The 24397-nt window shown below is 36.9% G+C and overlaps 1 protein-coding gene across 1 annotated transcript in view; it reads left to right on the plus strand.

The window, feature by feature from the left end:
- The window catches only part of LOC113093412 (GDNF family receptor alpha-2-like), a 69096-nt gene that overhangs the window by 39333 nt on the left and 5366 nt on the right, over positions 1-24397 (plus strand). Inside the window, exons 5-7 of the mRNA XM_026259201.1 lie at positions 17500-17609; positions 18437-18577; positions 20258-20418. Coding sequence (XP_026114986.1) covers positions 17500-17609; positions 18437-18577; positions 20258-20418 — 412 coding nt within the window. The remainder of the gene's footprint in view (positions 1-17499; positions 17610-18436; positions 18578-20257; positions 20419-24397) is intronic.

Consider the following 24397-nt stretch of genomic DNA (forward strand, 5'->3'; position numbering starts at 1 on the left):
GCTGGAGACTGGCAGTCCAGCGGCGAACCACCGCGCCCCGATGGCGCGGACTGAGGGTGAGCTGCGGGACTGACTGGCACCAGCAGGGATGACGAGGAACTGGCTGGTCTAGGAGGAGGAGAGAGGAGAAGGATGGGGGGAACGACAGGAGGATCAGGGCTGGATGGAACCAGCGGAAGTGGAGCAGAAGGACCAGCAGGTTTGGGAGGAGGTGGGAGAGGGAGGCTGGGAGGGAATGCAGGAGACACAGAAGATTCAGGGCTGGGTGGAACCAGTGGTGAAACAGAAAAATCATGGCTGGGCGGAACCAGCGGAGACACAGAAGATTCAGAGCTGGGTGGAACCAGCGGAGACACAGAAGATTCAGAGCTGGGCGGAACCAGCGGAGACACAGAAGATTCAGAGCTGGGCGGAACCAGCGGAGACACAGAAGATTCAGAGCTGGGCGGAACCAGCGGAGACACAGAAGATTCAGAGCTGGGCGGAACCAGCGGAGACACAGAAGATTCAGAGCTGGGCGGAACCAGCGGAGACACAGAAGATTCAGAGCTGGGCGGAACCAGCGGAGAAACAGAAAACTCAGGGCTGGGCGGAACCAGCGGAGAAACAGAAGATTCAGAGCTGGGCGGAGCCAGCGGAGATACAGGAAACTCAGGGCTGGGCGGAACCAGCGGAGAAACAGAAAACTCAGGGCTGGGCGTAACCAGCGGAGAAACAGAAAACTCAGGGCTGGGCGTAGCCAGCGGAGAAACAGAAAACTCAGGGCTGGGCGTAACCAGCGGAGAAACAGAAAACTCAGGGCTGGGCGTAACCAGCGGAGAAACAGAAAACTCAGGGCTGGGCGTAACCAGCGGAGAAACAGAAAACTCAGGGCTGGGCGGAACCAGCGGAAATGGAGCAGAGGAAATGACTGGAGGAGGTAGGAGTGGGAGACTGAGAGGGTATACAGGGGAATCAGGGCTGGACGGAACCAGCGGGGAAACAGGAATATTAGGGATTACCTCCGTAGACCAGTCCATCAGATCCAGAACTTGCTCCATATGGCTTTCAGAGACTGCAAACAGCTCACCCTCAGACGCAGGAGTGTGGGCAGGGCTTTCCTCCACGCCCTCGATCTCCACAAGGACTCCCACGATGCACGGTGTTGCCGGCTCACACACCTGGTCAGTCGCGCTCTCGAGTTCCGGCTCCCTGTCAGTGGATGGCTCGGGCTCTGCGGCTGCGGTGGGCTCTGGCTCCGTGCGGCGTGATGGTGGCTGGCTGGTCTCTGGGTCGGGAGTGGGGCTGGCGAGGTCCTCTATGGGGCAGACGGTGAGAGAGGAGCCATTTCTCGCCAGAGTCCACTCCACGAATGCGGCGAAATCCTCTCGAGGACCATCTTCGGACGACAACGCTCTGCATTTGGAGTTCAGGCTGGTGTTGTAGAAGGTGCAGAGCGCGCCGTCCGGGTAGCTGGTGGCATTAGCTAATAGGAAAAACTGTCTGGTATGGTCCTCGAGAGAACGCCCTTCCTGCTTCAGCAGGAGGATGAGGAATTCGGGACGATAGAGGGGATCCATAGACACTAAGAAAAGAAAAGACTGTGAAAAAACAAAAGCAAAACGGAGGGAAGAACACGCAGTTTTCTATTTTCTCTTTTGAGGTCGGGTCTTCTGTCACGGTTTTACGCTGCCTGAAGGAACACGGAGCCGAGGATAAACGAAATAAGGCTTTTATTACATCCAACACAGGGGATATCCAACATGGAGCACAGAGGTAGACACACGTAAGTAGCAAGTGATCACAAGTGAGGACAAGTGAGCACAAGTGAGTAGCTAGTGAGTAGCTAGTGAGTAGCTAGTGAGTAGCTAGTGAGAAGACCCGACCAAACAGAACTGAAGGACAAGGCTTATGTACAACAGATAATTGGGGAAACACAGGTGGATGGAATCATTAAATTAACAGGGACATGGAACACATGAGGAAGATAATGGACACACCTGGGAACTAATCAAACACGGAAAGACAGAAACTGGGTCACGGGCAAAAACACATTAAATGAGTCCAGGTGTGTGACAGATATTGGATTTTGGCCGATATTCGATATGCCGATATTTTCTAAATAATTTTGTCCGATGCCGATACCGAAATCGATATATATACAAATATATACTGATATATTTACAAATATATACTGATATATTTAAACTTTAATTTTACTGAAGATAAATCCATGTATCTCTTCTGTACTGATTCTACCATAAATTTATTATTTTACAGATGTAGACAGACATTCACATCTGAAAAACAGGTCAATTATTTCACTTGGAGAATATCGGTTTGGCTCATCGGCAGAAATATTCATATCGGCCGATACCGATAATGGTCATTTTAAGCTTTTATCGGCCGATACCGATGTTGTGCCGATATTATCGTGCATCCCTAATATATATATATATATATATATATATATATATATATATATATATATATATATATACACACACACACACACACACACACACACATAAGAATTCATTTGTCATTTTAAATGACCATTTTAATTCATTTTATTTAGTTTTAGAGTTTAGTTTTATTAAATGCATTTAGTGCTGATACACCAAAGGAACAGAAGCCTGATCATTCACAAATATGAAAGAGTCATGCATATTATATGCAAATTACAGAAATGGCATCGAATATGGATTTTCTTTTAGTCTTCAGATACCGTGAATCATCCCAATGCTTAATCCATGGCTGTGCTGGAGGATGTGGGTAGATGAGCAGTTATCTGTAATTCTCAGCAATGTAGCAGAAATAGCCACACAGTGTGAGCAGTTGATATGTTAGAATAGAGCATTTCAAAGAAAAGTATTCATTCGATTTGATACACATTAATGTCTTTCAAATTCTAAGACAATTTGGTCTTGTTAACATGGCCTTTGGTAGTAATGTGCATTTAGCAATGACTGATAGGTTCATTGAACACATATGCATAACCAAATAATCACTGGAGCATTAATGGAAGCCAATTATATGAATACTCCCATGAACGATTGAAAATAAATAATCATGCAAAGACACACATGCACGAATTACTTATAGGACAGAATACACTGTTCCTGTGGTTTCTTTAAATAAGTGAATGTGTTGTTCAAGTACTCAATCTGGGAATCGTCTATACTGCATGTTTCCCTGCTCATTTTTGACTCTGAAGTGGTATGAAAGCACTTTGAAGGAGAGATCAGAGATATAAGTTAACTGGAGATTTGAAGCAGAATTAATGAGCTATTTTAAGAGGACAGATTTGTTCTTGTGTGGCATAAATGTGCTATATTTAGCATTAGGTTCTTTGGTAATAAAGCACTGCTTCATCCAATGTATGCAAGCAGTCATACAATCACTGTTTGTGTGATTGCAACGGATCGACATAAATCTATTATTTGCTCTGCGTGGAGGCACGTCTGTGTAGGTGTTTACGTGGGTGTGTGTTTATGTGAAATAGAAAGAAACGATAATGTAGGCGAAAAGGCTCTTCTTTCTGATGACTGCTTCGTGTTTAGGGTCAATGGAGGATTTACTGTTTCACACTGTGACACAAACCAATAGTGCTGCCAACTATATGTATAAATCGTCGCCTTGGAATTATAAGGTTCTGTCTGACATTTCTGTCAAAATTTAGTTATCCGCATATTTTTATTCGGTGACAACTTATTTACATTGTGAATTTTAGGAGAAATGTAACAAAAAGTTTCTATCTAAAAAGTCGAGCACTAACTTTGTTCTATAAGGTTCTATCTGTGAACCAATCAGCACATTGGTTGAATGGCTTTACTGCAGAGCAATTACTGTATGTAATGAAATATCAGTGTCACTGTTATTAGACAGTGGATGTGGTGAAAAGATGGTTTTGAAAATATGGTTGAGATCGCAAATATGAGCTAGATGCTGAATGTAGGCTACTAGGGAAGTGCGATCTTAAGAGAAGATAGTGACGGTAAAATCATCTGTTCAAATCTAACCCTTCCAAGTCTAAAAAGGTACTGGAATAGGCTATGCTTCATTTAATTATTTTTGTAATTAAAATATCAGGAGAGTTTTACACTATTGCAGCAGTTACGGATCCATCTGTGTAAAATATAGCCTAAGTCTAGGTCACTAAATACCTGGATATGTAATGATTGGTGAAACACTGATGCAGTTTAATGTTTAAAAATGTCTTAAATTTTACAAAATTAAGCTTTAAAAATCAAATTGTCAACAATTTAACTGATGGGTTCTTAATTACAACAATAAACCTCAGACTGTTATCTCGGCCATACTGATCTAAAGAGAAAGCCATTTTCCCTGTCCTGCTTTTTGTGGAACAAAGTCCTGGTCAGATGTATTAAAGTAGCTGCCTTAACTATAATCCTACCTAAAATTATCATCTGGACTGACTTTTTTAGAATTAGAAGGTGCTATCTGCATTTGACCTGTTTCCAAAATCCCCATTTACACATTTAAAGGATTTTAATATTTTATATTTGGAATATATTTAGATTCTCTCTCTGTCATTTTTATTTATGAAAGAGACTTGTTCCCCATATCAGTTTTGCTATATGGAATCCAAAAGCTCAAAACTACTCAGAGTGCAGATAGAACCTTTTAATTCCAAGGTGGTGAAACATTAATTATAGTGTAAAAAAATGGTCAGGATTTTATATATCATAAATGACTGTAAAATGTTGTTGGAAAATGTTTATGTTGTCACCATTGTGGTGATAAGTGTTCCCTTGCAAAAACAGTTTTCAACATAAATTTTTCTTAAGCAGCAAATCATGTGACACTGCAGACTGGAATAATTGCTCCTGAACATTTAGCTTTGCCATCACAGGAAATTGAAATATATTCAAATAGCTAATATTTATTTCAAACATAATAATATTCCATATTAATATGTCAATTATTGCATTCAAATAATATGCTTTATAAGTTCATGCATACCTTAGAAAGGTTACTGTTTTGGACAGAAACGCTAACTCAATTCCTGGTCTATAAAAATATACTGTAAAAATACAGCAACTAGTAGCCAGGACTATTCTAGAAAACCACAATAATATTTTACAGTGTAGCCTATGTATGTTTGTTCATGTTCACAGTAAATGTAACATTTTAAAATTGTTATCAATTTGCCCATCTTGAATGACAGATTGCTATTTGGATTGGCATTATTAAACATGCTTTATAACTGTACTGGGCCATCTTAGAATAAGCCTGTCTTCCCAACCGTCTCCAGAATCCCCATCCGTCCTCACCTGAAGGCTTGAATACATTGCAGTGGAAATTGGCCTCACATCATGAATGGATAATGAATGACACTGTAGCCTCATATAGGGCATGAGTATTTAAAGCCACAGGAGGCCCCACAACCTCACTAATTCAACACTCTTTGGGTCAACCTCAATAGCCTCATTCATGGACAGTATCTCATCCCGTTAAAATGTCACTGGAGGTCAGTAGCTTTGGGCCTTGGCAAGGAGCATCAGAAATGTATGTGCATTGTGTTAGGGTGACATGAGTTTGAATCTGGTTTCTGGATTCATTCTTCTTCCCTTCATTTTCTGTTTTTTCTCTGGGATTAATTTTTGTTGGAACATGAAAGATCTGGATTTTAGTTTATTACCATCATCATATGCCTCTGTAATTTTTTAAAACTTATAAATAAAATATGAGTACATATGTTTAATGAAAAAAAAATATATATCTGCATGTTATCATTTTGTCAAGAACTTACAATATAAACTCCAAATGTGTTTTTTTTTTTTTCTTTTCTTTTCATTTCTGGTTCCCCAAACAACCTTTCATTGAGCAGATCTTAATTTATTTTTTAATCGTGCTTATACAGTGGCAATTTTTTTATAATAATAATAATAATAATAAAATTTAATTATATATATATATATATATATATATATATATATATATATATATATATATATATATATATATATATATAATAAAAGAATCAGAAATCAGTTAAATGGCATTACATGTTTTCCCTCTCTTTTTGAGAGTCTATTCTCTTGCTTTCATAAGGCATGTTGAGCTTGAGTGGACTGCCCCTAACCATGCCCTATTTATGTCAATGTGACAAAAAATTAATGCATTTGTTTTTTGGCCCAAATCCTAGTCTTGGTATTATCCACCTTATGTAATAGTTTTCATTGGAGAATAACCAAGGTTTTTAGCAAATCTCATTCTTTATTTGGAGTTTTATTCTGAGCAGTTCTTGGGCATATTTAATTTCCAGAGACTGAATAAGCAGCATGACTACTGATATTATATGTTTAATTAGTTCTAATGTTCACAACAGCTTTAGCATTTACACTAATATAGACATTGTTCTTGGTGTGAACAGGCCTTTAGATGTTATTATGAGGCCATATGGCCTCAATTATATTTGTGAAGGTACAAATGGAATTGCATATGGTAGATTCACTGAGATCATATTTTTTGTATTATTTATACTGTCATATTTGTGATTAATTTTACCGTTATTATCATTAGGTATAATTCAAAGATGATAGCTTTTTAATGGATTTTTAAGTAGCAAAATGGTTGTACATTTTAGACCAAATGATCTGTAAAGTGGTCATACAATCCTGGTAAAAAGAGAACAAATACAGCTTTCACCAGCTAAAACTGCTGGTATTAACTGGTTTGAACTGCTCTTTTGAACACTCCTTCCCCTAAACATGTTTTCCTCCTAAACATTTAAGTTGTAAGTTGTATTAAATGCTACTACTTGTTTCAAAATGTCCAGAAAACATTCAGATGTAACATTCCCATAATGTTTGCAAAATTATAACATGGAATGTTCCTTTGACATTCAAATAGCCAATAATTTCTATTGATGGTTTGAACATTCAGAGAACATTTGGAAATAATATTTTCATAATGTAATGGGAACTTTAACAAAATGTTCTGAGAAAATATTTTTGCAAAGTCTCAAGGCAAGTCATTTGACTTGGTTTCATATTTGTAACCACAAATGAAATCAGACAACTTTCTCATTAATGTTGTTTCTTTTGCTCAAATCGCATTAAAATAAAGCAATAAGCCCCAAGAAGCCGTGGGTTACAGTTAATTTATAATAGCTAAGGGAAGTTGTTAGGCACGTGGAAACAATGTAGTTCCTCAGAAACAATTGTGGTTCCAACAAAGTGTTTTCCAAGCAACACACTGAAGTAAACAAAGGTGTAGTTTGTAGTGTAATTTATAACAGCTTCGAACACAGCCCAATAAGAATCAAGGACCGGAACTTGATTCGGGACCAATAAGAATCAAGGACCGGAATCAGTTTTATAAAAAGCTTAAGCTAGACCTGCCAGTGCATATGCACAGTCCTAAGTATGCATCTCAGAACGCTGACTGATTCTACAGTAACCAATACTTAGATTAATATTTAAGAATTAAGCAGAAGCTTTTATCTCAAATGACTTACAAATGAGAAAAAAAAAAAAATAGAATAGAATAGAATAGAATAGAATAGAATAGAATAGAATAGAATAGAATAGAATAGAATAGGTAAGTGTTCAGCTGCTCAAATTTAGATAGACATGTCATTCCACCATCTGGGAGCAGTCCAGAAAAATGTTAGTGAGAATGACTTTGTGCCTCTTTGGGATAGCACCACAAAGCTTCATTCACTTGCAGAATGCAAGCTTCTGGAGGGCACAAAAGTCTGAACTAGTGAGTTTAGGTGTGTTGGTAAAGATCCAATGGTTGTCTTGTAGGCAAACATCAGTACCTTGAATTTGATGCAAGCAGTATTGGCAGCCAGTGCAAAATGATGAAGAGAGATGTGATGTGGACTTTCTTTGGCTCGCTGAACAGCACTCTAGCTGCTGCATTCTGGATCAGTTGCAGAGGCTTGATTACATGCTGGAAGAGAGCATGTCAGTAGTCTAGTCTGAAAAGAACAACAGCTTGGACAAGGAGGACAAAGTGTATGTTAAAGTCACCGACGAGTACCAGAGGAGTACCCTCCCTGAGGAAAGTTTGAGAGTAACATATCCAACTCATCCAAGAAGCTACCCAGTTGATTTGGGGGAATATAAACAACTACAAAGTGAATTCTAACAGGGTGGGTAATAGTAAATGCATATGATTCAAATGAACTGTTGCCAGGCAGAAAGAGATCGTAAAGGATCAAATTTCCATTAATTTGAGATAAGTAGACCAGTACCTCCATCACCCCCAATTTGGCGAGGGGTGTGGGAAAAGTAAAATTAGTGGAGAGGACTGCAGGAGTGGCAGTGACCTCAGGTTTGATCCAAGTCTTAGTTAGGGCTCATGAGGGGGAGACTTGAATGAGTAGCAACAGATGATATAAAGTCTGCTTTGTTTACAGCAGACTGGCAGTTTCAGACACTATTTGGAATAGATAGTAAAGTAATTGCGGACATAGGGACAGAATGCAGATAGTTAGGATTGTGCTGCCTCTAACGTACAGAGTGCGATAGATGTTAGTAGTGATAGTAGAGATTTAAAAGAACATAGTGAGTAAAATTGACTAAACCAAGTAGATGAGAACAAGCTGTAAAAAAAGTAAAGAAAGGCTAGAAAAGCAATACTCAAGAGCCTTGTCAGTGTCCTTGCTCGGTGGAGTCGTGCAGGTAGAGTCACCGGTCTTTACACTCGTTGGTCTTTAAACAAGGGCCGCCGCAGCTGTTGCGGTTTATTAAGCAATCATATACTTGCCTTATACCTCATTATTCAATTTAGCAGGCCATGCCTTACCTCTTAGCAAAATGAAATTGAAAAGCCACAGGATACACATAAGAACAAACGCGACTTCAGCAAACGTTTAACACTGTAAACATAGTGAGAAAAACAATGTATCCTAGCAACAACAACAGCTAAAATTTACTGAGAAAGGAAACAAAACAAAACACTTACAAGCTGATGTCCTCTTCAGTTGCTTCACTGCTTCTTCTAATAAGCACTTGCAAACACGGTAAATAAGTACTTTACCTGGCTTTGGCCATGCCTTACTACTTATCAAACAAAACTGAAAAGCCACAGGATACGCACAAGAACAAACGCAAATTCAGCACATATTTACCACAGTAAACACAGTAAGCAAAACAATGTTTCCTAGCATACAACCACACTAACATTTTATGAGAAATATTGTCCTTTTATGAGAAATATTGCAACTGTCCTCTCCAGTTGCTCGACTGCTTCTTCTGGGACCGGCATCTGCAGTTACGCGATGACTTCTCCGATTAGCGATTGGCTATTTTATTCACAAGGCCAAGATACCTTCGATAGAGTGACCATATTGAGCATCGCATTTCTCCCCATTCTAAATTATAACGACACGTCTTGGGTATTCTATAGTCTTTGATTTTTGTTGCCTGGGTTAGCAGATCAGTCTGTACCCTTACCCCCTCTAAAAACCTGCAAACCAGACCACTCTAACCAGCAAATCTAAAGTTGTTCTGACAGATCGGTTGTTTCAGTGTCTCCAGTTTTGATTATTCAGAGGTCTGTTTTCAGTATGATTGTTGTTGTAGATTCTGTTCTTTGATTGGGAGCATTTCAAGCCGGCCAAATTCATTTAACATTTGAATCTCTGTATATTGTGATGCTACAGTGATGATAGTCATGACAAGTCATATCAGTTTTTTTTTCTCAGAAAGAAGAATGTAGTTTAAGGATATCTGTCCAGCACCATTTGCACTGAAGTTCTTGCTTGAGCATGCAAACAATTTTTGCTCTGATTAATAGTGCAGAAATGTTGTTTATCTGTTTTGATGGGAACTGGTGGGAGGCCAAATATACTGTAGGAGAGTCAAGACTGGTTTGGAGCATACAGCCCAGGCAAATAAAGCACAGACTTATAGGGTTAGCTTCTGATGCCTCCAAAACAGGAGCTGGGTCAAGGTTCTGCTGGAGAAGTATATGGATCTGACAGACTTTCGTACAGCAGGATGTGGTGTGTTTTCCAAATACGGGTAACATGCCAAATGAGCAGGCTGTCCCACTGCTGAGTTTATTTATCTTTGCACAGCAATGCCAGATGTGCGAGAAAGGCTTAAATATGCATGTTGCAGCAAGAGGTAAGTGAATAACAGAGCTATCAACAAAGTTTCAAACTCAGTTTTTTGTGTTTGACTGAAGAAACTGCACAAATGAGCTGTGCTCCAAAACATAGAGAGGTGACGTGTTGCCTTTTGTCTATGTAAGGTGCTGTTAACAGAGAAGAAAAGTGCACACACACACTGTGAACACACACCCAGAGCAGTGGGCAGCCATTTATGCTGCGGAGCCCGGGGAGCAGGGCACCTCAGTTGTGGTATAGCCAGCCCGAGACTCGAACCCACAATCTTAGGGTTAGGAGTCAAACTCTCAAACCATTAGGCCATAACTAACAATGAAACAGAACAACAAAAAGCTGAACACATAAAACCATATCATCAACATCTCTCTTGTTTTTCTACAGATTTATATATGTACTAAGCACATGCATTCTGCTGAAGTACAGAAAAAATTCTTGATCGGCCAAGTGAAATGGCTTTTATGTGGAGTGATAGAAAATCTAGATGACCAAAATTGGATGTAGCCAGTCACATCCGTCTGAGTGCGGTGTACAGTTAAATAATGGATTACAGGTAGAAGGGCGCCAAGCCAGTGATTGCATTGGCTAAAAACGGTGTCTTGAATATGATTCAGGCAGCAGCTGCCAGTGCAGAAACTTGAGTAAAGATGTAACGTGAAAAATAACTGGAGGTTATTAAGTCAAACAAAGTCAAGGGTTTAGGATATATTTGATGAATTGTGTAGTAAATGCTGTTTTGATGGTGAGAAGTGAGTTCCATTAGACCACTCACATAATAATAAAAGCCTGGACAAGGAGCAGAATTAAAATAGTATCATGAAGGACCTTGTTGTACTTCTGTTGTGTAAGCAACATGATTCAGCTGTTTTCATAATGTGCTCCACAAAACCAGGTCACCTGTGATAATGCAGGGATTTTACACACCTGGAGGCTGCTTCTGCATATCTTTAACTAAGATGGAGAGACATTTATTGTGTAGTTGTTGGTCTTATGGCTGAATACAGACCTGTAAACACAATGCATTCTTCTACAAAAGATGTTTGTGATGATTCCCTAAAATGCTAAATTCTAAAATTCCAAAACTAGGGATCTGCCATAGGCTAGATGACTAGAACAGCTGTTGTGCTGGGAGTGTTCCAATAATGAAATGCCTCTTTAGGCAGCTCACTGGGTTTGGAACAGAGAACATGTAATGACAGAAGCAAGTGATTTAGTGTAAACATTGAATAATGTAGTAAGAACAGACAAACCATGAAAAATGTCTTTGCCATCACAGAGATCAACAATGATTGACCAGAACAGACATTTAATAATCATTCTTCATTACTTAAGAGGGGAATACCTGATTTAACTAAAACATCTGTCTGGGCATTACAGCTGTGTTAAAATATCACAACAAATGAGTAAGAAGACCCATAAAAGACATAGATATAGGAGGCACATCATGAGGCATCACATCATTTGACTTGTTCCGCTCAGAGCTCTGGATTGCCTCTCACAGAGAGAAAGCAAAGAACCGATAGATTTTAACTCAGGTACTTTGACCCACTTCCCTGCTTTATCACAACCCTAACTAGGATGAGCAAGATTTGTGTAAGCATCAGGACTTCATATGGAAAGAGAAAGGATTAATTGAAGCAATGTGTTAGTGGCGAGGTATCTTTGGTAGAGCAAAAAAATTTAAAGGGTTTTCAGAATTTTAAAGGGTTTTGGAATATAAAATATGATATGATATGATGTGATATGGCAAGATTCTGAAGTGTGCATCCGATGGAGAGGATTTGTAAATGTAAATTATTTTCTAACAGAAGCAAAGTAATCACCTATTCAAAAGAAGTACCTACCAGTGGATGCGTGGGTCAATGTATTAATAACCCGCACCCGACCGACGTTTTCAACTAACCCGCCCACAACTCGGACCGCAAAAAAAGGAAAATAAAATATTGTACCCGACCCGCTCCCTGACCTGCATTTTTTTTTGAAGTAGTAAATGCTCATCATTGCATCATTGGGCCATAGGCGTAGGAACTAGGCACAAATTTTGTCAAGAATTATAAAAAGAAATGTCAATAAGCTCATAATTTGTTCATAATTAGTCTAGTCTGGCTATGTCTATTTTGATGTTTCTGTTCAGCAGACAGTGAGGCTAGGGTTTGTTTCAATCAGTGCTCGTGAGCGTAGAGATAAAATACGGGCAACTGATTGATAAAACACTGATCAAAATTAAGATGCAATTTATACAAAAAGCAAATCTTTTAAAAAAAGTTTTCTATAAGACAAAACTTAATGAAGTCATCAAAATAATGTTTTACCAAAAACAGCATCTTCACCTTTTCTCTTGCCACCTCCATCTCTACCTGCAGACTGAGCTCATGCGTCATCTTCACGCCAGTTATTCAGCCAATAAAGTGTAGGCCTATGTATTTCAAAATTGTGTCTAGTACTATATTAATTACAAAGGTTTAATTGGCATCTTTATTTCAAATGACCCGACCGACCTTGACCCGAATATCATTAAAAATATTTTTGGATGACTCGTAACCGCGGGCAACTGCGGGTGACCACTGGCACCTGCTCATTTTGGATCAACCCGTGCATCACTGGTACCCACACACAGAGAATGCTATTTTGGATGCAGCCATTTTATTAGTGAGCCATTGAATTATTCACTCAACTGATTCATTTAGAAAAATGTTGTGTTGCTCAGAGACGTGCAGTAGTTAATGTTGTCGTGGTGTTGAACTCTTTTCAAACTATTTCACTTGTAATCATGCTATGGACAGAAACAGTTGAAAAATCCTTCAAAATATCTTATTTTGTGATGGAGAAAATAACAATGAACCCTACTGTACTTCTATCCTCTATGGCCTTGTTTTAATTTGTGTTTCATTATGCTCTACAGTTTCTTAAGCCTACAATCATCTAGACTGAAAAAGCTGCGCTGTCTTCTTTTAAGTTAAACATTTAAAATTTACTATATACAATATGAGGAGAAATGATTCTCTCTAGGGTGAATCAATACATCTGAATGTGCCCCCCCCCCCCCACCCACTCGTTGTTGGAAGATGAATCTAACGTAATAAGGCACAGTAATGGCCCTCAACGTCGATAAATCTGAAATTCAATAGAGATTGGACCATTTCAATTGCTTTCTTGACGTAAGGTGCAGGGCCCTTTTGTTTGTCTGTGTCAATCATTAGTCTCAAAGTGGCTCAGCTCTTTGTCCTTCAAGCCAGCATCAGAAGAGCTCTTTCATTCTCAAGTACAGGGTAACTCCGTCATTTGCCCATTGAGAGGCATAGCTTCAGGCGCTCCATGTGCAATGAAAGCAGTTTGAATCTTTATTCACAAAACGTTAAAATGTAAAAAAAAAAAAAGAAACTGGCCTCTGTGCCATCAGATTACGTAATTTCACGTAAACATGTACCATTTGAGCCTGTAAGGGTTAAACATGCAGTATGTACAGTATTTTCAACATGCTGGACATTGTGCACATTTCTGTCAAGCATCTGTCCTTCAGTCCTTCAGTAAATATCCAACTCATTTGGATGATTCAAAAATACTGGAAACTAGAAATGATTAATTACAAACTACCGCTCCATTTAATTCCTGTACACTTTGAATCCTAAGATAAATGTTAATGCTGCCTCTGTTTCAGTGCAGTCCATAGCAATGAGAAGCACTGTTTAAAATATATTAATTACTCATTTGCCTGAAGAGCACTGAATCGAGATTCATCATCAAAAAACAAAACAAACAAAAAAAAAAGACCTGACCAAATTACAGTATTTTAAGCATCATTTATTATTGTTATTATTAAAAAACTATTAGTGGTGCTCATTTTGGGGTTTTCTTAGAGAATAGAGAATCTAAAAGGACCTTTCTGACCCTTCGAAGGCAGACAGGCTGTAATTTGAGCAGTGAGTGGTCCACTCACGTATAATAGAGGAGTCCTAGCGAGAACTGAAATGTGCTTTATCTTGATGCCAGAGCACTTTCTTTCCAAACAATCCTAGAAAGCCTTTTCTAAACTTCAGATGAACAGTAAATTATAGCAGTTATATTGTCCTCACCTAAAAGGCAAAACCTGCTGCTACAACCTTTCTATCTTGGTCTATCCTATCAGCTTTTGCCATGAAAAAGTAGGTTTGGTAGGTTCTTGCATCTTCTCTGCTGATAAGATACTTTTCAGTTACCATAACAGCTTCCCCTTGACATAAAAGCACACTCCTCTTGTGGCTTAAACACATAAGCAGGATGAGTACTTCATTTGACCAAGATGGAGAAAAGTCTGTCTAAAATGAAAAAAAAAAAAAAAAACTAATTACACTGAAACAAAAAGAAAAAGTGCAATGTCCTCTGAGATTACAACTAACACCGTTAGATGGAGAGAACAAATAAGACGTAGAACAAATAAGACAAGCCTTATACGCTTCATTAGCTGAGTAATGCAGTAGAAACTAAAGGAGATCCGGTTTCAGAGTCTTTCGTCATATGATAATGTCGCTGCTGTAGGTGAGAGAATAATATATATATAACTATTGACTGAGTCTGCGACAGGCAGCAATTTCAATTCCTGATCACATGGGGGGAAACAGCATCCATCACTTGTCACTATGACTTTGAGCATCTCGAAAGATGTAGCTGAAGAACAGGAATGCTTTTCTCCAGAGGGATATAGAGGGAAAATAAGCAACAATACAAAAATAAATCAAATATTACAAAATAAAAGATCAAATAATGTATAAACCACTAATTTCTCTAAAAAAACAAACACAAAAAATCTCTTTCAGAAGGAAGCTGCATCTCTTTTGTCTACCTTGAGCTCCTTTTTTTTTTCATTGAGAAATATAAACAAAAAGTCACATGAGAGGATATAATGTCCACATTGCTGTGATAGGCTACAATGTAAAAATAAATAAATAAATACATTGCTTGTATTTAATTTTATTTAATGTAATTTGCTTGCTTCTTTAAAATAATAATAATAATATTTTAAAAGATTGAATTTGAATATTAATATGCAATAATATTGTAATAATAATTGCTTGATGTAGTCCCTAAATAAAATAGAATAAAAAAATTAAATAAATAAAATAAATAAATAATAATAATATTACAATGCTGTCACTCTAGTGGCACCTTTCAAAACGTATTAATATAAAATTATTTAGGTAATATTATGTAATAAGGTATAAAGAAGTAACTTTTAGTTTTTTATATTTTTAGGGTACCACCCCAGTGACAGTTTTGTACCCTTTTTTCTGAGAGTGTAGTGTAAAGTTATTAATAAGTAGTTAATAATAATAATAAAGGTTTATAGTGTCTAATATGCTGTGTACCTGGGAACTTTGTAAAATATCAAATGTAACTGGTAAATGAATTTACATTGGACTGAAGATAAAACAAACACTGAGGAGAACTTTGCTTCATCATAGGTTTACCACACACCACTGCTGAACAATGTGTTTTAACTTACAGGCTCATTCGCAATAGACTTTTTTTGTTTTGCATGTTATAAGGGCAAAGAGTAAGCCTTGATTTTTCATGGAAACCCTTGCAATAATTTATATAGAATATGGGCTTTTGCATTATTTATTAGTTATTAATGCAATGGAACAAACTTTGCTTTTGCCAAAAAATTGTCAAGTATATATTTCATTGGACATTGTTGGTTTTGCTTTGAAAAACAAAAACATTGTAAATGTATTACAAGATATAAAACATCTTGCCCATTTGTCATATTGTGCAATAGTTAAAACAAGTTAGAACAGGGAGCTCGGAAAGTTTTGTGAAGTTTTACGACTTCTAGACCCTATTCTTTCAAGTTTTTATATCATGTTGGGAACCCAACTGGTACAACAATATTGTTGCACTTCTCTGTTTGATTCCAGCAGTGTGAACAGATGTAATTAGACATGTAAATCACAGCGGGATCTTTAGCTGTATGCTGATTAAAAGGTGTATTTACAGAGGAGGGAGGGTGTATGAGTTAAACTGTATCTGTGTTTAGTAGTACTAGATTCCACAGAGACCTGCTTCTAACTGTACTTTCTGTCTGACTCAAACTTTAGAGTGCAAGAAAGGGCACTGGAACAACAGTGTTTGCCAAGTGGGTTCTGAAGGAGAGGTTGCTAAGACTGGAGATAATGTCTGTAAAATACAATAATGATAGTGTGATGCAAGCCAACTTCTGTAATCATATTTTAATAGTAGGGTGGTTTCAGAACCCATTGTTCTGCGGAGCTACCTTAAAATGTATGATCCAGTTCCAAGGCTGATAATTAATTTATGCAACTGTCGATTTAAACTTTTGTTCGTTGTAAAAAAAAAAAATCCTCTTTGGATATATATATATCTTACAGACCACAACATTATATTATATAGATGCAATATACTTTTATTCAGATAATTTCTACAATCATTAATCATATTGATGAATTACAATAAAATCAACCTTTTAATTCTATGAATTTAAAATTATATGAACATAAAATTGTGAATAAACATTTGGACATACAGTATGTCACCCATACATAAAATGCTAATGTTTTAGAAGCTGTCTATCTTTGCAACATATGAATATGTATGTGTGCTGGAGCCAACAATACCTAAAGTATGACTACTAATGAGATCAAGCACAGTTCTGTTCTAAACCATTCCGATAAGGTATCAAACAGCAAAGAAATGACCATAAATGTATATTACGTAAAGGACTGATGACTATACTGTATGTTGTGTGTGTGTGGGTGCTCAGAAACATCCGCTGTGTCTGTTCAATTGTTGGGCCACCCAGCAGTATTCCCAGATCTCCTGCAGGAGGAGGACAGAAATACTGCAAGTCAATGGCCTCTGTAAACTTTCCTGACAATGTTTAAAAAATCTTTGCAACAACAAATTGCCAGTGGTTTATTTATTGCCTTATACAGACAGAGATTGGAAGACCAAGCTATAAGAAGACAGTTCAAGTATTTGCGGAAGGTCTTGTTCTCTCTTATGCTTCACAGAGGACTTCCTGTCTTCTGTCTGACCCTCAGGATGCCTCTGAACCACAGACATGCTGCAGTCACGGTCAGCAACGATGATTAACTAATGGATGGAGGAAAAAAGAGAGAGAGAGAGAGAGAGAGAGAGAATGAAAGACAGCAAAAGAGAGAGAAATGGTCATGATTTCCCCTTATCTTGAAGAAAAAGCAGTGATGTGTGAAGCTGAAGATGCCTCTGAACATGCACAGACTCTGACACAAAACTCTGTCCTTTGTGTATTGCAGCTGGTCTCTTCAGGCATAAACACACACGCACAGACTTTCCCCAAAGTTTCACCCCTAGGCAAAACTATAGACTGACCGCACTTTGTTCTTTATGGAAAGTAGCTTCATGTTGGCATGTTGCTGTTGTGTTTTTGTGCCAAGGTCACGACTGGCTGATTTCCACACAAACTGTCAGATGACCCCTCACTCCATCAGCGGCTGCCTCAACGATGACTACCAGGCCTGCCTTACATCTTACACCAGACTCATTGGTGAGTCATATATAGATAGATAGATTCTAAATTATAAATATTTTAAATAATTTTACTACTATATTATACCACTATTAATATTATTATTTTATTTATTTTTATTTTTTATTTATTTTTTATTTTTTATTTATTTATAGCTTTTATTCAGCAAGTATGCATTAAATTGATCAATAGCTGTTTTTTTTTTTTTTTTTGCATGTAAATACATTCAGTATTTTTGAACATTCTATTCATCAAAGAACTTTTAAAGAAAAAAAAAGAAAAAGATCAAGAAGCACAACTGTATTTAACACCGATAATAGTTCATTGCTAAATAAATGTCAGCAGCAAATCATCTTAGGCTATTAGAATGATTTCTGAAGGATCATGCGACATTGAAGGCTGGAATAATGATGCTGAAAATTTAGCTTCGCCATCACAGGAATTAAATACATTTTAAAATATATTAAAATGGAAAACAGTCATTTCAAATTGTAAAAATGCCTCACAATTTGACAGTTCTTTTGATCAAACAAATGCAGCCTTGGTGAGCAAAAAAAAAAAAAAATCTTACTTGCTTTTGAATGGTAGTGTATAGAATAATATTTTAAAAATCAATCTAAACAGATCAGGAGAAAAGTACTATTAATATTTAACCAACCTTCTTTGCACCATCTTTAGTAAACATTAAAAGCATATAAAATATAATTAAACTAAATATAAATATAATAAAACACAACTTTGACCTATGAAAAGTAATGCTCATGTGCGAGTCAATTTAATAGTTCACTGTGATACACATTATTCAAATTACCTAGAATATTTCATTTTGTTTGTTTTCCCAATAGGTACAGATATGACTCCTAACTACATGGACTCGGGTCACTCAAACTTCTCCATCTCCCCCTGGTGTACCTGCAGAGGCAGCGGGAATCAGGAGGAGGAGTGTGAGAAATTTCTACAGGACTTCAGAGAAAACAACTGTCTCCGTAAGTCTTTTGTTATGAAAGCTTTTCTTCTGCAAAGTCTGTCCCTTCTAGCTCCACTTGTCACTCAGCTTTCAGCATTTACATTCAATTCAGAATATATACTCCGCTTTTTGATAAGCAGTTGAGGCTGTGGCACTTATATGAGCATGTGTCTGCTTAGAAATAGGTTTCTTTACTACTTTTTAATCCTGAATGCTGCAGCTAAGGTGACAATGTTTGAGACCTGCCATGTCTTGTATTTACTCTCCATCAGAAAATTCATTCCATGTGTGGAAGCTCTACCCACCTCCAGAATCATAAATGTCTGATTGTTTTGGAACTAATGCCATGCTTGTTGGCAGAAAGTAAACGTGTAGGCTGAGGCTAAATAAGGCTTCCAGCCTGACTTGTTATCATGTGCGGCTACAGGACTCCTTTTTTGGTATTTCATAGTGATAATGTGTCAGTTTTTTGCTTATTTTATAATGATTATCTAATTAAATGTATTCATTCATTCATTCATCATCTAGATTTACAGATTTTAGATGTAGTTAAACATGTTCATTTCATAGCATTGAATACTCCTAGCATTACATAGACTAAATCTGATTATTACGGCTTTTAGTCTCTGTGTTAAGAATTTACCTTTGTTTACAGACTTTCTGTATCAATGGTTATAAAAAAAAATGCATATTTAGAAATAGGCAAATAAAATTATAATTATTAGGAAGCAAATAAAAGACAATCTAAGAAATTCCACCCAACATGTTTGATTGCTTGTCAGGAATATCTTCCAGAGAGTGAAATATGCAATAGAGCGGAAAACGAAAACATAAGATAATAAGCTACAGAGCTTCAGGCATTAGCTCAGCAGACATTTCTTCCGATATCCCACTGAGAGATAGGCTGAGAAAGATTTCTCAAGTCAAAATAAGCATGGATACAGTATCATTTGCATGGATTTCATGTAAATCATGGCTCTGTTACCAAACATAGTGTGACTGCATTTTAAGGATTTGTAGGCAAACTTTCAGGTGACAGTTAACCAAAAGTTAACAATACCTTGTTATATGGGTGAATTGCAAGGTACCATTACATACTGTATATCCTTTTAGCAAACAAGATCGCATAATAAACTGCAATATACATCGAAGATTGGCAGAGAAAATGTATGCAATGTTATAAATGTATGTCATTACATAGTAGAAAGCAATAAACACATTTGTGTCATGAGGTTTGATGTTAGCAACATGCTAATATGAAACTCTTTTGAATTCAATAGTCATATCTCTTGTCTGCTTTATATTAGCAGCATTATTCTTATGCTGTTGGAAAACTGTGGTTAGTGAACTTGTTTCCTATTAAGAGTGTTTTATATAGTAAACACAAGCTCATGGAGGCAGTAGATAGCAAGCCAGCTGACATAATTGTAAAACTGCCTGTGTGTGTGTGTGTGTCTTGTTTTTCTAGCAATTAACTGATTCCAAATCTGCAAGCTTTACAGAAGTAGCATTTAACTGAACTGCTGACCCCCAGATACAGATAAATATTCCTTGCTCCTTACAAACCCGGAGAAGACAACATTACTTTTCTGCTCAAGGGATCTTGAGAGTTGAAGTCTCTTTGACTTTCTGCGGAAACATTCTCTTATGAAAATGTGCTTTGAATATATGGGGTTTTCCCCCCTTTCTCTTCCCACAGGAAATGCTATCCAGGCCTTTGGCTATGGGTCGCTACCCAAGCCTGATCCTCAGCCTACTACAGTCTCAGTGAAACCTGATCTTGAGCTCACTGCCAGCATCCCTAAAACAACTATGGAACTGGAGGAGCCCTGCATCATATCATCCTGTGCTAATTTAAACGTAAGTCAGATTTCATGTGATCGAGTAGTTTTAGCATTGTATATTGCATCGTGAATTTGAATGATAATGTGGATTTGAGTCAGTTATACCACAGTGAAAAAGAAGTGCCCTTAATTGTTATGAATGCACACTTGTACTTTCAAAGACCATAGAGGGTCTATTTTAAAATTTCTATATAAAAAGTGTACTTTTTTCCCACAAAGATAAGCTTAGTAAGAAACTAAGGTGTTGTAGTCAATGATGCAGAAAGTAAAAGAAGCAGCTGTGTGAATGAATTAGAACATGTTGAGGTTAGTAAATATTTACATCTCACCACTTACAAAGCTGCATTTACAGAAAATCAACACACTTTCTTCATCTATTTTAGTCATACATATTGTAGTGAAATAACAGCAACATATTTACATATAGGAATATTGTATGCTAACTGTCACTTTGCATTTAATTAGCATTTGATTTGACTTATTGACAATAGTCAAGCTATGAACAACTGTAGAATAAACAAACTACAAGAAATAAATTAGTTGACATTTGTACCTTTGTTTGGTTAATTGCAAATACACACACACACTGCTTTGCAGAGTTTTTCACCTGAGTGCAGAATACTCTCCAGAGATGTTGATGGGCTCATAATTAACATATTAAAGTTGAAAATGTAAAATGATTGAATGTGCCTCTAAAAACAGCACAAATAGACCAGACAGAATAATGTGTCCTCACGATTTGCCCAAGGAGCCACACAAATGCACGTCACTATTTACACTGTATGATGTGTTCGCGCACATGTGTGTGTATCTATACATGCTGAGCCAGTAGAGCAATGCTTAATTTATTGTAAAAATTATCATTTGTGAATCATGCATTACCCAAGTAGAAAGTTTATAATAAGAGACTGCCTGAGGGGAAACATTGTTAAACTTTACCATTCTCCAGAAAATCAGAAACGTGTCAGATGTACATCACAGATTAACCCCATAGCTGAAACTCAGATTTTTCTTCTGGTCCCACTCAACTGAAAGATGAATAGTTTGCCATGGGCCATTTTTCTCATTCTGACAGGTAGAGAAAAAATGGACAAAGTCTCGCTCTGTTTACTGTGTTTTAATTCCAGGCAGAGTTCGACATCACAGTGATTTTTGAAGGGGGCGCTTTGCTCTGTCTAGCAAGTCCAGTAGCACTTAAAGTTTGCCTGAGGCAGGAAGGATGTTCCCTCACAGAATCTACATGTAGAAGTGGCATGTCTTGCTCATGGGCACAACCGAGGCAACAACTCTATTCGCCCAACACTATGAAATGTCTCCAGTGCTATATTGGTATGAATGATCAGAAATTCATCTGGTTATTCCTATCATAGATATTGTATAAATCATAGATATTGTAATTTTTAGTTGTAATCATTAACATTTTTTTTTTTTTTGCTTGGTCAACATTTTTTAGGTTATGGTTTAGTGAAATGGAACTGTAATGCTGTCGACTTTATTTTGATAGTCCACTGTATACATTCTACAAACTTTAAGTAACTTTGCAACTACTTTTCAACTAGCAGTCATGAGAGAATTAGCAGGATGTCTGCTTAATATCTGCTAACACTTTATTTTGATGGCTATAACTTTACAAGCACTCAACAAATTATTCGACTAACCCTAACCCTAACCTAAAAGTCTAGTAATATTCTAATGAGAAGTGTAGAGTAAATTAATGACAGTTAGTCGAAATGTAGATTCAGAGTTATTAGAATGTCTAATGCCATAGACTTAGATTTAGACATAGATGTCACATTCTTATTTTGCCTAATATAAGCCATATTAGAATTGTCAAAGCCGGTTCATGGACACTCAGAAGCAAGTTGACTGTCCGTCTGCAACCGTAGTTATACTGTATACCAGAGGATGCGCAAATTTCTGGAATCTGGAAAAGTTATTTATTTTTTTACTGATTGTTATGACAGATTTACCATTCTAAAATGATGGCACGTTGACTTGGACAGCCTGGAGTGTATGAATATGAATCTACATATATATATCTATGTTTAAATTGGACTATTGAAAGAAATCGAAGAATGTTCGTAAACCAGTCAGAAACAAGCATTCAACGGCCCTGTGGTATAAATGGCAATATTTACCTTTGTTGTTGTTGTTATTGGCCTAAACACCTTGTAAAAATATCATATGTGCCAACAACACAATGCACGAATTTGAATTAATTTAAAACATACAGTTTGAACCGATTCACATTAATACGTTTTATCAATTTACAGCAGGTTATTTCCCTAAAGTTAACGGAATAATCAACCCCAGGGCCCACTATGACTGTCTTTTCGAGGTGACCAAATATGGCAGTTATTGCATTCTCCAATGATACAGTCATGGACGTTGCCATTTTCTTCTTTAATAAGAGAATTTCTGATTTAAATCAGAGATGCTGATTTTGATTTAATGCTTTCAAATGGACAACAAAGAATCAGAAAATGATGCTGCCTTCAAGTCCACCTGGGAAATTCTTCCCATTCGTTACTATGGCATGTCCATCATTGAGATTTAGCCTAAACAAAGCAAACAAAAAGAAAAATGTACCATGTGAACAATATATCCAAATAACTGCATCTGAATTAAAAAAAAATACTACTTTTTTTGCAAAATCATTTATTATAATTCGAACATTCACCAGTATTACATTGAAAATAAGGTTTCCTCTCACAAAGCCCTGTGTACCAAGAAGACTGATTTTGTGAGTATTCATGTGTTGTATGTAGCAGTGCAAGGTGTCTTACTGTGCAGTTCTGTGTAAACAATTAAGACGTGTGAAAGTTCTAAAGCAAAAAGCTAACATGTGAATGAGTGGAAGAGAAATGGAGGAAGATGTTGAGAAGTGCAGGGAAGAGAGGAGGGCATTAGCAGAGCTGTGAACAGAGATCTGGGCTGATGTCAACAGGCAGCTGACACACATCACCGCTCTCGCTAATTAATTGGCTTTTAGTCACTGTCCTCTGTTTCTCCACCACCACCAACATCCCCGCCTGTCAACACACAATTTTGGTCCCTTCCTTTGTATCTTGCTTTGTCAGTCTGTCTGTCTCTCTCATTCACTCTTTGCTAGGCTGCGGTTCTGGCAGTTATGGCTTTTGCCTAAGCCTGCATCTAATTATGCATGTTTACACAGGAAACACTGAAAGTTCACTGCATGAGCCAATGCTAATTCAACACAATCACTACATTCATAGATCAGGTGAAATGGCACACAAAACAAAATAAAGAGACGTACCATACACAAACACTGATAAATAAAATGTTATTGGTAACTGCAGTAGTATTTATTTCACTTAAACATGTGAATAGTGCATTTGTAGATATGTTCATGAAAAGGAAGATATAAACATAATGGGGTAAATTTACTAAGACTGAATCGCACCTATTGATAGTGTTGTTTATTTGCATGGATAGTTTTTGCACCCGGTTCGCTAAAGAATCAGGCAATGGTGCAAAAACACAGGCTGAACGCAATTAGCACGATAAGCCAGTTCTGAATAGAATAAAATAAATAAAATAAAATAAAATAAAATAAAATAAAATAAAATAAAATAAAATAAAATAAAATAAAATAAAATAAAAAAACATTTTCCCACACTATAATTACAAATGAACTAAACTAAAATAACATAAAATAAAAAATAAAATAAATACAAAAACCTAAATAAAAAATAAATAAATGTAAAAATATAATAAAATAAGTTAAAATATATAATTTTCCACAATGTTAACAAAATTAAGCTACCATCAAACAATCCATGCATACTAAATACATGAATATAAATACATATAAATATATAGCAATAGTAATAATACTGTATAAACATATATATTACAACATTTTAATAGATGACTTCAGTGAACATTTTGATTGATGACTCAAAAAAATCAGCATTTTGAACAATTCGTTTAAATAACACTTGGATCAGCTCTTTAAAATGTAAAAGTGCACT

Source organism: Carassius auratus, unplaced genomic scaffold (genome assembly GCF_003368295.1).
Source record: "Carassius auratus strain Wakin unplaced genomic scaffold, ASM336829v1 scaf_tig00215022, whole genome shotgun sequence".
Lineage (NCBI taxonomy): Eukaryota > Metazoa > Chordata > Actinopteri > Cypriniformes > Cyprinidae > Carassius > Carassius auratus.